The 14,079-nt window shown below is 45.9% G+C and overlaps 1 protein-coding gene across 1 annotated transcript; it reads right to left on the bottom strand.

Moving 5' to 3' along the window:
• Window positions 1–4,782: 4,782 nt before the first annotated feature.
• LOC127335776 (sphingoid long-chain bases kinase 1) lies at window positions 4,783–13,248 on the bottom strand. Its single transcript, XM_051362506.2, has 9 exons — window positions 12,800–13,248; window positions 12,089–12,624; window positions 11,646–11,993; window positions 9,396–9,489; window positions 9,261–9,298; window positions 9,038–9,184; window positions 8,801–8,900; window positions 5,732–6,684; window positions 4,783–5,141 (listed from the first exon to the last, which is right to left on the bottom strand). The coding sequence occupies exons 2-9, from the start codon at window positions 12,500–12,502 to the stop codon at window positions 4,992–4,994; spliced, it is 2,244 nt and encodes a 747-aa protein (XP_051218466.1). The 5' UTR covers window positions 12,503–12,624; window positions 12,800–13,248; the 3' UTR covers window positions 4,783–4,991.
• Between the last annotated feature and the right edge of the window lie 831 nt (window positions 13,249–14,079).

Raw genomic sequence — 14,079 nt, 5'->3', positions numbered from 1 at the left:
AAGCCTACTTACCAGTGGCATCGATCTTGCATCAGAAGTAGTGATCGTAGTCCCTGACGCCTCGTAAAATAGTCACGAAAAAGTCTCTTGACATCCGAAAGTGGCGTTGGAACAGGTCTCCGTAAAGACCGGCTTCGTGGGGTGGAAGTAGTTCCGATGGAGCAGGTAGTGGCCAGTCTCTCTAGTGCACGCTGCATTGCCCCTGCAAGGCCTCGTCGAGCCCCTACGCACCGGCTTCTGCCTCTCAGTGCTAACATGGATGAGAGAGGACGCGTCAATCATGAACTCCAAAGAGCCATCCAACTCTTCGTCCGACTAGCTGTTCATCAAGTTGTTGAAGAACAACTCAATCAACTTGATGAGGCCCACATGAGCCAACAAGGATGAATCAATGCACAGTCTACTTGGCGCAAATGGACGAAGATGGTCTAGGTTTTGGTGCCTCAAAATCGGCCTTGCAATTGGACGAACATGTCATGGGCATCGATGCCGGTTGGCGGGTCCGAGCATACGAGATGTAAATAGGGTCCTAGAATGATATGCCGGCAAGTGCACTCTAGGATGTTGTCACCAATCGTGGCCTCCGGCGAAATGCGGCCCGAACAGACGGTGCCGACAATCGCGAGGAGGTAGGGGACACGACGTCATTCTAGGGTTGAAAGGGGAGGTGGGATTTGGTGGCTACTACGTTCGATGTCCCTGCCAGGCGGGGGCCTGGGTTAGTTCGCATCAATGCATTGTTATCCCAATTTTGGCCAAGAAGGTGTTGGCGCGGATCGGTCTAAAAATACGCTATTAGCACGCTATAGCGTGTTATTAACGCGAATAGCGCGCTATAGCACGAAAATAGCGTAGCGTCGGCTCTCGAGATATGCTATAGAGTGCTATTAGCGTTGGAATAGCGCGCTATTTTTTTCCATGGTTGGCGCGGATCGGTCGGTCACTTTGTGTCAGGACATTGGTTATGGTTTTATCCATTTCCTGTCTACGCGGACCGAAATGGACAAGCTATGTCAATTTCCGTTGGGATGCTGGAAGAAAAACGAGCGGCACTACTACAAAGTTATTGTACTGCATCCCTCGGAAAAACACGAGTACAAGGTTTGCTTCTCATGTTGAGGACTTCATTCCTTCCAGCACACGAATGGTAGCGCGACCTGAGTTCTTTTCCTCTATTCAATTATTTCTCTCTCCAGTGTCCAGCTCTTGCATTTGCATCTATGAGTCCACCGACCATCAGAAGAAAAGATCAGCAGTACTGGTACAAAGGTATTGTACTGTATCCCTCAGAAAAAATGATTTGTATATCCCTACAAAAAAAGAGTATTGTACTGTATCATTCGTGCATGGACCAGCTGGTGATCTACCGGCCAATGGGCGGCAGAAAGGTGTGCGCCTGGGTGTTCCGTTTCCATGGGGATCGATCGAGATGGCCGGAGGCGGGCGCAACCGGAACAAGCTAGCTATAGCCTATAGGTAGCAGCTAGGACCAATGGACGCCCGAGTCTTGTGGGGGGCAGCTCCGTCGCTCGCGTCGCCGTCAATGGCGCCAAGTGTTCCGTGTGCGGGGTCCGGCTTCCGCCGGAAGGGCCGTCGTCGAGGTGGCGCGCCGCGTTTGTCACGTTGCGTGGCCGGGTCACGCGCGGGTACGTTCGCTAGCGCGTCGCGCCGCGGTGGCGGCCGAGTCTTGTCGCCGGTTGTCGCCTTGCGCGCGCGCGCGTTTTACTTTCTATACTTGTTTACCGGCGACAATGGTAGTTTGGGGATAGATACGGTGAAGGCGATAAGCTAGTGCGGGGAGCAAGAGCTTATCTCGATAACCTTAATTCCACCCGGGGACAGGTGATTCGATCTTCCCGTATGACCTCCCTCCCACGATCCCGACGTGTTAGAGCAGATCAGGCAAGTTCAAAGTGGTGACCCCGATGCGGTTAAATTGTCTTCATCTGTGGATCCGTAATGTCGTTCGACGAGTGGTGGTCTGGTGGAGTTCTTCAAGTTAGCGGGCGATAACGGCACGGCGGCCGGGGTCACTTCAGATTGAGGCAAACTTGATAAGCCCATCGAGACGACTAGGGCATTACGGTCAGGGCGCGCGCGCGTGAGATCAACCATTCGAAGAGTGGCAATTCGTTTCATGCTGCCGCGCGCACGCGAGCGCGCCCGCCCGTCCGCGGCGTCCAAGCGCCGCCGGTAGCTGTCCGTGGTGACCACCGGCGATTAATCGCGAGCGTGGCGGTAAGACCGCAAGAGGGAGAGGTGTGCAAGGCACCAACAGTTATTACGCGGAGGCTTTGCCGGCCGGGACCAGGAGAAGGAGGGTGGCGCGAGCGCGGCGGCGGGGCCACCGGGGACGTCGACGGCTGGCCGGGCAGATCCGGCCACGCGGCGGCGCTCCAGTGGCGCGGCGAGGAGGCGGCACACGTGGCGGCGCGCGGGTGGAGAGAGGGGGCTAGACCAGAGGCGGGTCAGCGTCGCGCGGTACTCGTGGCTGGTGCGCGCGTCGGCGTCGACGGGCCTGTCTGTGGAGGGATCAAAAGCTTCCGTGGCGGTGGCCGCGTGGCCACAACTTTGTTTTCGACGCTGCGTCCTCCTCAGTTCGTGGCTTTTCAGGGCGCCATCTGGTCTACGATTTCAATTCCGCTGGTCCTGGGAGAAATCATATGCATGGTACTGTGCATTGCACCTCACGTTGTTCTTTTTTTGTTTCGCTAATTCTCATCCGACCTAAAAAAAAAATAGCTTAGAGCATCTCCAGTGATCCGATGTAAATAGATCGATCTGTTTGTTTTAGTCTGTACATATATGAGGACGGGAAAACCCACGCCAGCGACCCGACACAACCAACATGCGCGAATCCAGTCATCACCATATCAAACTTGGATTTGAAATGCGTCTACTTGTACGTGCCTTCAAGTGGCCATGTGCCCTCCCGCTTTCGCATCGGTCCCGCCTAGCAGCGTCTCCACGTCCGCTCTGCCTTCCGCGTCACCATCAATCGCCCGCTTCACCTTCAGCGTGTGTGTCAGTACTAACGGGTGGCGTTGGTCTTATGTGCCACCATCAATGGTTCGCTTCACCTTCAACGTGCGTACTAGTACCGGTGGGCGACGCTGGTCTTCCGCACCACCATCAATGGTTCGCTTCACCTTCAACGTGTGTACCAGCGCCGGTGGACGGCTTGTCTTATGCGCCGCCATCAATGCAACACATGAGCTTGGAGTCCATCGTCGACATTGATGGCGGTCGCGTCCCCATCCTTTTAAGGCTAGCGGCCGCGCCTGCCAGGTCACACAGACTCTCTTGCCATTGCTAGAAACAACCCTTCTTGTCCCCAGACCACTGGCAAGCCGCAGACCGCCGACAATGGGCAAGTCCTGCCGTGGAAGAATCAGAAGAACGACGACGAGTCTGAATTGTCGTGGGACAAGCCAAAGCCGCAGAACAACCGTGCCTACGTCAATGTTGCGTGGGCGATCTACCGTACCAGGACTACAACATGATGGGGCACATCCACCTCCTTGAGGATTGGCTCCTCAATGGGCGGAGGGTGCCGCGTGAAGGGTGGGCGCATCACAACGAGATCGGGCATCGTCAAGAGCTCATGCCACCGGATCTGCAGGAAGACCTTGTCTACGCTCTCAACTCCTTGATGTGGGACACGTATGAGCATATGAAGTGCGCCCTCCCAAATGGACAAGGGGGAGGACACGTCCAAATGCATGTATGTGACATGGTCCAAACATACCAAATCAGGCATATTTTATGTTTGAAATGGATTGGACCGCTGGAGATTCCCTTAGTTTTTAGTGGCTCATAAACCATATGATTGCGCCGTAATTTATGCTATCCATGGTTTGCAATATAGGTTGCAACTGTGGTGTTTCAATTGCACGTCAGTTTACAACTGAGATTTGACTACTTGCACATAGATAACATCACCTAATTGAGAATTAACTTAATAATCACACACTACTTTTTTTAGGAACGTGTACCTGTTGATATTGGTCAGGGTTCTCATTTTAGTTTATCTTTTCCGGTTCGTGTTTTTTTCGATCGTGAAAAACCACATGGCAAAACAAACTACACTTAGCTTGCCCTAACTACATCGCTATACTGGCACTTTTTTTTCCTTAGCTGGCAAGTTAGTCAAACCAACCGCCAACCGGAGAAGGAACGCACCTTTGCTAAGTAAGTAGTTAGGCTAAGTTATTCTGCAAAGCGATACCACTTTGCGTCGAGCTAAATCGCACTGATCAACTGAATTTTATAAATTATATTATCAAAAGTATAGTTGATTGCTTGTGCTATCCCCCTCTTATTCCATCTTTTAAGTCTCACCTCGGACTAATGGTGCACCCTCTCCAATCAGGGAGCCGTTGCGTATCAGAGAAACATATCCTACCCACGAGTTTGATGTCAGGCCTCTAAAAAACCATCACAGTTTTACACGTAAGTTGGATGATTTTTCTTTGGCTTGTGTTTTTGGTTTCCCATCAATTCATCAGTACAGCTACATTAATCGAAATCTAAGCCGCCAGTAAAAAGCTTTAATTAGATATTAATGATGGTATGTCTGGACACAAATCTGAGCCTGGTATGATTTGGAAACTCTGAACCTATTACTGCAGGTTTTCTAGAGTTGTTCTCCGAACAATAGGGGAATTTATGAAAGAAGTGGGTTGAATCCAGCAGCAATTCCCAAGCTGTGGTCAACCAAAACCTCTACCGTGGAAGAGGAAACTGCAGGTTTAGCAAATAGCAGAAACTACACAGCCAAAATAATCAAGACATCCCTCTATAATCACTCAAATATACAGCAACATCACAACATGTCTATCCAGTCCCAACTCTTGAGGAACGTCCGTTCTGTGCACACACCCTCATTAGCAAGTAAACGATATATAGACAACTCAAAATCAATTGTTACAAGTGACAAACACATCATACAGCGCCTCAAAGACACGTGAAGCTCAGCAGATTTACAGTGCTTAGATAGGTTGTTTACATTGCCGGCCAATAAGTCTGCATTGTTCCGGTAGAAGGGAGCACACTACCTGTCCCTTGACACGGCAAAGCTCGCCGTCTATTCCACAGCCATTGTGGGTGTTTGCACCAGGTTTAACCTTAACTGATTTCACCTGTCAATGTTGGATCAACAGTTAAGACCAAGTCATTGTTCTTTACTAGACGGAAAACTATTATTGTACAAAGAAGAAGTAATATTTTCTGCAGAAGGGAAAAATGGACCCCAGTTTGCATCGGTGACTAGTATCTTAATTTTTTTAGGAGACTTGTCTGAATGCATAAATACTATAGAAAGATCTCAAATAAAAACATGAAAATAGGTGATAAACATGCATATTGAGATATTTGTAACTTACAAGCAAACTTTTATAAACCAAGAATAAAAAAGATGAAACCAAGATGAAAAAGAAATCACCAAATCAGAATAGTTTAATATAGACATATCAAACAAGTGGTCAAGTGCACATATGATAGTATCTTCTCCAAGAAAAGGAGATCATACAAATATTAGAAAGACATGCATTTTCAGAGTTCAGTTGAACATGCACAAGCTGATGCGAATGATCTGCCAGTAATGTACGACCATGTTTTTCAGAACTCAAAGAAGCAGGTTACTGCAAATGAAGTACAGTCAGATGAAAGCTCTATGAAAAGCACAAATGGGACAGGCATAAAGAAAGCAAAGACAGAAGTTGCATGATACCTTTACATATTCCACATAGGGTAAAGAAACATGACGACCAAATTGTAGTAGTATGAAAAATCTCAACAGCTTCCATCTCCCCCTTCCGCCAACTAGGAGTAAGTCCAAACTGTTGTCATCATGGTTCGCTTTTGGCGCAACAATCTGTGAACTTTGAACCGTTTTGCACGAGTGGTTACATACTAGGACACCAAGAAAGTGCCCCTTCCTGACAACCCATTTCTCATCCAAATTTGGGACAAGTTCCTTTGATGCCGCAAATTCTATATCTTCTGGTGGTCCAGGAAGTTCGATAGGGTGGTCAGGCTCCCAAGTTGGCTCTGTGTCCCATCTTGGCCCAGTATCCCACTTCGGTTCATTATCCCAAATAGGTCCTGGATCTGAGATTGTCGAGGAAATGTCTTCTTTGTCATGCATTGATTGGGCTGCCCAAGATAACCGTGTATCATTAGCCGCCGTGGCACCAACTGAATTTCTATCGGTCCTTGTTTTGGCCCTCGTTCTTGGCCAGTATGATCCATGATGAGGTTGAGGGCGCAGGACTTCTTCCGGTTCAGAAACAATGTTGCTTCTGCCCAGAGACAACCGTTTTGCTCTTGGATCAAGAGCACGGACATACTCTGATGGTTCACTACTTGCCGCTGTACCTCCTGATGTATCGAAGTCCCCTAGTGACATCCGACTTGGAGTCATGATAGAGTCAATACTTGAAAAACTGGAAGCTCGCGTAATTCCTTCTCTTTTTGATCTGCTGCGCATCACATCTGTATAGACATCAGACAATGCAAATTTGTCTTGTTTTGTACCATTTCCATGACCAGACATCTCTTCTGACATAGGAAGATATTCTAACTCATAGAAATAACTTGGTAGACACAAAAATTTGAGTACTCCAGCCACAAAATATCGAAGAGGCCCAAATTTCTTCTGGTATTTCTCGGAAAGTTCCAGGACTGCAGCAAAGTTATAATAGTTTTTCAGCTTAGTAACTTTTTCAGTGCTACACCACACTAGTAAATTTACAGTCATTAAAAACCATACCCAGATCTTGAAACTCATTTGCTGAGAGAAGTTAAGATCTAATACAGAAGTACAGAAAGAAACAGCTTAACAAGTATTGTATGTTGCTACTTTGCATGCAATTAATACCACTAGACTGTTAACTCAAGTGTGGTCATGTTGGACATGCATTGGGATTAACTGCTTAGTATGAATAAGGATCAGTAACCAAGGGACCTATTCTGAGCTATTTTTAACAATTATCATATCCTGAAGATGGGCATCTATTGGCTACATATATCATTGCCTAATGCTCCTGATGAAGTTCTCCAAATTAAGAATGTGTGATAACAAGCCCCTGCCAGAAATAGTGATGTAAAGATGTTTAAAATTTTCAGACTTATTTCCATATGAGCCTATTTGGGGCCTCATTATCTACAGTGGACATTGCCACAGCCTACAGTATGCATCTTTGACCATTAGGACGCAGCGATTCCACCCACTGTTACGTGTCTCGGGCTTATCTTCACCGTTCCCAGAGTGGTTGAGATCCATGCTATCAATTTGACAAAGAAAAACTTGCACAAGTTCATCTTCGCACTACTATGGGCACCGAAGTGGCCTTGTTCATCTCCTGTATTCTCTCTCCTTATCCTCCCCTCCGTCTCCTTATCCTCGACCAAAACGACCTCCATTCACATCTCCATTCACAGCGAAGAGGAGGAGCCTCACATCGTCATCGATCCCATCCTCTTAGCCACCCTCCGATCCTTGGAAAGCGCCTCGACCTCTAGCGCCGCCTGGCTGACTTCACCGACAGCATACGTGCATGATCCAGATCCGTTCTTGATTTTTTTTCTTGGAGCCTCCTGATCATAGTTGCATATTCATTTGTTTCTCCTACCTTTTTCTGATTTTTTTTTTCTTGACGAATTGGTTCTCAGTTCTGTGATACAAATTGGTGCTTTCAGGTTGAAGGGAGTTCAGATCTTCTATGATTTGTCCGCTCTGTATGTTTTTGTCTGCGAGTTTGTTGTGCAATTGATCCAAAGTCTGAACCAACGAATATATCATAGAACCAAAGTGTGAACCATTATGATAAAAAAAATCATCTGCAATATATTCCAGATTGTTGAGAAATTTCGGACTCTTTATAATCTGCTGTAGTTCCTTTCATTCTCCAAAATTATACCATGTCAGTATATAGAGATTTGGTGATAATGACTGTTACACTATTGTTGAAAAAGTTGTCCAGATCGGATGATGAATGTAAGATATTTTTTTTTTTGATTCGGGATTCATTGTTTTGTGCACAGATTGATGAAAGAACGAGATACGGAAAAGGTGCAGTGTATCTAACATAAAAGGAAAGGACCTCGCAATGTGACGCAGATTTGATCATGGGTCTAGGATGTAAAATAATGGCACCAATCTTAAAGCAAAAAAGTGGAATGGAAGGCTCAGACAAGCCGAGACGTCAATACATGGGTGGAATTGTTTTTTCGTGACCATTAGCTTTTGTAGGCGCATGCTAGTAGAAGGCAATTCTAATGGTACTATTTTCACATTACCAGTCTCAGTATTTCTGTGCATATTAATATTCCCTTCGTCCAAAAAGCATGTGGCAGATTTGTCTAAATTTGAATGTATCTATACACTAAACAGTGTAGAGTATATATACATTCAAATTAAGAAAAATCTGCGACATTGTTTTCCGGATGGAGGGAGTAGTAAAATTTGGAAAAGTTTGCTGCATGCTTTCTAGTTCTAGGAAGCCATTTGTTCACGACTGGAGGAAATATGTCATACAGTACTACTCTTGCCGTTTTAGACATTAATAACATGTTCTCCAAAAATTGCACCTTTGACAACTAATATCTATTGCAATAATATATAGATCCCAAAGTAACTATATATCATGAAATTAACTATCGAGGCAAAGTGGTCTTGAGTTTCTAAAGTTACTTTGTTACTACCCAAAACGAGAAGTTTTAGGGAACTGGAGTAGATGAGAAGAAACATGATTAAAATAGTCAAACAAAGTAAATGCAATAGCTCATTCGAAGTTACCATCACTAACAAAACCATAGTACGAAACAGTTGTGCCAAACTGTATTAGCCCTGATTGGAGCCACTCAACAGCCAATATGTCTAGAGTTGTAAAGCCACCCTGTTACCAAGGGATAGTTCTCGTGAGAAAAGTTTAGAAGTGATAATCTAATTATGGATAAGGCAAAAGTAAAAAATATATAATAATGCTGAGATTCTTCTCTACATGTAAGAGAAAGTTGTGATAATTCAGCATACCTTAACAATTAATAATGACGCGGAAACAGGATCTTTAACACCAAGAACAGTCCAAATAAGTGAGTTGTCAGATCCTGCAGGGATTATTCCAACTGGAATTGATACAGCTTCAGTTCTATCACTTCTGCTGAGAAGACCATTGAACACCTGCAGAATTATAAGAGCTGAGCTAACATATAAGTTATTGTGTCGTATTATTGTGATATGAACATGATGTGAATACCTCATTCACAATTCCATCACCGCCAACACACACAATCCCTACAAAATAGAATAAAATCAAGGTATTAATAAGCTGAAATGCTTGCCACTATCTTGGGGCCTAGATAAGCTATAGCTATGTGTGCAAAGTTTATACCATTAGGGAACGCATTGAAATCAAATGTAGACGCAAGAGATTTTGCATGGCCAGCATGAGTAGTTTTAACCACTTCCATGTGGAAACCTGCAAGCTACACCAATCACAGATCACAGGGGATTAGTTGCTAGAAGTAAACAGTGTAAAACTGATACAGTTTAGCATAACAGTGTGTCATATTTATTATTGGATAGTAAATCAAAATCAGTACACAAAGAATTGCTGATCTCTGTCATAAGAGGAGCTAAGAAAACTCAGCTTATAAAACAATCTTCTAAATAATCTACAGGACAAGAAGATTCGCAGTACCCGACTTAGTTCATTTCAAAGTAAACTCATGTGAATTCTACAGGACTACAACAGAAAATTTCAGAGATGCTGCCAGGGAAGATAAGATTTTGGCTAGATACTTGGTTTGGTTCCTCACCCCAGGCTGTCCAGTTCTGGGATGTTTACAGCATCTTTAATGAACAAAATGCCACCATTTCACAGGTTTGGTATGGTTTTATTCTTAAGATTACTTTTAGAAGAAACTTTAATGCTGCGTGAGCAATGGCTCGAACTAGAAACAATTTGTGCCAGCATTAACCTTTCTGATGACTGTGATTCACTCATTTGGGAACACACTGCAGATGGGCAATACGCCACCAGTTCCCTCTATAGCATCATCAGTTACAGAGGGATTACGCCAATTTCCATACTTCGGTCTGGACTCTGGTGGTTTCTCCCAGAATTCATATTTTCTTATGGTTGCTTGCCAATAACAAATTGATGACCCAAGACAACCTAGAAAAAAGAAAAATGTGGAAGCCTATTAACTGTGAATTCTGCAATGAGCTTGAATCTATTGCTCATTTGTTTTTCAATTGCTTAGTTGCCAGGAATGTTTGGTCCTCCATTTCTACCTTTTTTGGAATTCACTTGGGATCAGACTATGAATCTGTAGCTGGGTTATGGTTGGCAAACAAAAAGCATTCTGTGATGAATTCCATTTGTCCTGTTCTTCGGAGCATCTGGAAAACCAGAAATGCTATGATTTTTGACAACCAGACTTGATATGAGTGAAACAGGTTTGGTCGCTGATCCTGAAAACAGTGAAGAAATTGTGGCTGATCTTCAAAGAGGACATGCTGGTGAAGATGGATCTTTTCATGCAGCATGTCTCAGCAATTCTGCGAGCACCTAGGGTCCTCCCATGGTGTGAAGCTGCTCCCAGTTACTCCAGCCATGATCTCCAGTGGAGCAGCGATCAACACGTTTGGGACTCCATGCCAACCTCCTGCGGGTGCCGAGACTGACAACCTCTCCCATCACACCTAACTGGTGCAGCGCCTGGGCATAGCCCCTGCATCAGAAGGGAGCGCTGCTGCCAGTTGAAGTTACAAGGGCCAAGCTCCATCAAATCTGTGAGAGCTACAAGCTCATGCGCTGATTGTTTTTGGTCCTGAGCTGATGGAAATGTGATATGTTATTTCTGAGAGTTGGTCATCTTCCCAGATTAGGTTTTAGGTTGTCCCTGAACTTGTTTTTCCTGTCTTTTATTTCGAACTATGTTTGGAACTCTCCTGGTTTCATTAATAAAATGGGACCAGGGCTCCCTTTGGGAGAGCCGTCTTGCTCTAAAAACTGCTAATCATCTTGCTAAAACTTTTTGCCAGTGGAATGTAACACAGCTATTCAGTCCAGTTAAATTGCTGCGTTCCTTATTTTCGACCTTTAGTATTACAGGTAGGAATTAATGACAAGCTGTAATAATCCCTCCATTTTCAGTGTTAATTTAGAACATGTGTGCTCCGTGATCACACTTAACCAACAAAATGTTTAAGAGTACCTAGATTATCCATATTAAATTACATCTGTAGATTTGTTGTTACCAATACTTTTTTGCAACTCCATCTGACCCCGATTACTTGTCGCAGATCATTGATGGATTAGACGTAGGAACAGTATATCTACCACGTCAAGTAATTTGCGCCAGAGGGAGTATTATAATTTATACTAATATTGCATAAACCTCTGAAAAGTAACGGTCAAGATGCACACCAAATACACTAAACGGCAATAATATAAATTAAGAAATAAGATAGGAGGATACTATTGTCTTATTTATAAGGTTTCCATAAGGCTGAAAACCAAATGGTCGAAAAGAAGCTTCATGAAGCAAGTTTATTGGCAAATGATACATATAGTTACGATATCTAAGTGCAGTGCAAAAGGTTGAAGTTTGACAGTTGAAACATCAAAAGTTACCTTAAATACAGGTTCTGCTTTGTCATGGAACACTTTGCTTGATCTACCATGCCCAGATCGGGGGTTCAATATAACAAGTATTCTCTGCGGGGTTCTAGATTTGATCGGCGGATAATCAAATAAAACCCCACCAAGTGGGGCATCTGCCTCTTGCTCAGCTGAAGGATGTGGTAGAACATTGATGTATATGTTCTGTTCAGCAAAGCATGTTACCCACAAAATGGCCTCATCTAGTGTAGAGGCTATAAACCGGAAATCCGTCCGAACTCTATGTGTCTTTCCAAAGAAAGGGCTCTTAGCAGGATACGCATGTAAAGTAAAATGTTGGGCACCAGAATTATAAGATACCTGTGAACATGTAAACATGGCACACAAAATCAAATGGATTGTCAAAGCTAGGCCAAAAACTAGAACAGAAGTGCTTCTTGGTCACTGAAACTTACAGAGATGACATCCTCAAGGCTAAGCACAGTGGAACCCCATATCAGGGCTTTACTTGTGAGCCTTGCATCAGTTGCATCAGCCTTCCTGTTAGCTGCCAAGTGATCATCCACTCCTTTACTTTTATTTTTCCTGTCGAAAAACAGCTTCCCAGAATAGACTTCAAAACCTACAAAATTGGACATCTCGTCCACCACGTCGGCCCTACGCTCATGGCTTTTACCCTTCTTGGCATCTTTACCGTCAGCCGCCGCATGCTTCTGCCTCAAAGATCTGGATTTGCCTCTTTTCTCTGGAAATACGGTGGGGGAAGACTGCTGTCCAGCTGACTTCTGAGAACGCCGGCTGCTGGAACGGCGGCTGGACTTCTGAGATGGGTTCCTGGAAGTTGGATTCTCTAGCTCAGTTCCTTCCATCTCTTTGTCTTGAGCAGGACCTTAGGAACATCGGAATGGGTATTGACTCTGGTACAGCTTGATAAGTGTATGGCACATCGTGGCACCAATGCCGTGGGAAATGGTTGGCGTAATTAAATAATCTGCAACAGAAGGAAAACAGAAGAAATATAACATGCATACATACGGGTGGTAATTGCACATTGCTTGTCGTCAGGGGCGGATCTAGATGGTGTGCCGGGCGCGCACCGGCACACCCAGAAGTTGTGAAGGTCGGTGGGAATCAACTAATCGGTGGATCAGAGACAGAAAACTCACCGGAGACCTGTGGACGGTGTGGAGAAAGCAGGATCTTGATATCCCGACGAGGAAGAACAGGAACGGCGGTGGCGGCGGCGGCGGCGCGCGAGAGGAGGGGTGTTCTGAGCCGGGGGGGTTTGGGATTGAGGCGTCGGCGGTGACGGTACGGTACAGCAGGGCGGCGGATGTAGGTTAGGACTCGGGATGGAAGAAAGGGAGAGAAGTTCTGGTGCTATGGACGGGATGGAGACAGCAAGACGCGATGAGGTAGGAACCGGAACGCGGTGGCGGCGGCGACGCGCGTCACCGGCTGGCTGTTGTGGAGGAGCACAGCGCCGGTGGACTATGCGGGAGATTGGGTAGGGCAGAGCATGAGAGCAGCGTGGGCGAGGAAGGGATCGGGAGGAAGAGGAAAGGTAGAGGAAGAGGAGGGTGGAGAAGAAAAGTCTAGCTGTGGATGAGTGAGGAGCTTTTTTTGATGGTTCAAATCGTTGGCTGGCAGCACGATTGCTGGTAGACGGAGGGTGGAGATTTGACTGTATTAGTCTGAAGATCACTGTAGGTATGTATCAGTATCGCAAAGCAAAATTGAAAGACTGCAGCGGTCTGTAGTTTTTTTTTGCGAAGAAAACATCCAATCTATTCATCAACAATCAAGGCGATACAAAGAACACCAGAAGCAATAAGAATTACATCTAGGTCCGAAGACCACCTAGCGACGACTACAGACACTAGAGCGAGCCGAAGGCGCGCCGCTGCCATCACCCCTCCATGATCAGAGCCGGGCGAATCTTGTTGTAGAAGACAGTCGGGAAGTCGTCGTGCTACGGTCACAGAGGACCAGCGCACCAGCACAGCAACCGCCGCCGATGAAGAGATGCATAGATCGGAAGCCTCTAATTTTCTGACACACAAACGGAGACGAACGACGATCGGATCCAACCGGATCCACCGCAGACACACACTGGCCAGATCTGACGAGATCCACCAGAGACAAACCTCCACACCCCCTCCAACAACGCTAGGGACGTCGTTGGAGCGGAGGCTGGGTGGGGGGAACCTTATTCCATCTTCAGAGAGCAGCCGCCGCCTGATCTCTCCCAAGAAGACGCAAAACCTAGCAAAACACAAGAAAAACCGTGAGGATGGAGCCCTCCCGCCGGCAGGGACCGGGAACCACCACGCGACCATGGCTCTGAAGCCACGGAGGCGGGCGGCCCGGAGGCGCCGCCGGCAGGAGGCGGAGATCCCGATCGCCTTTTAGATCGCTTTCCTGGCGGCTGGTGCGAAGCGGTACC

This window comes from Lolium perenne, chromosome 2, assembly GCF_019359855.2.
Source record: "Lolium perenne isolate Kyuss_39 chromosome 2, Kyuss_2.0, whole genome shotgun sequence".
Classification (NCBI taxonomy): Eukaryota; Viridiplantae; Streptophyta; class Magnoliopsida; order Poales; family Poaceae; genus Lolium; species Lolium perenne.
Note: the sequence above shows the minus strand (reverse complement) of the source record. Positions and strands in the feature narration are given on the sequence as shown.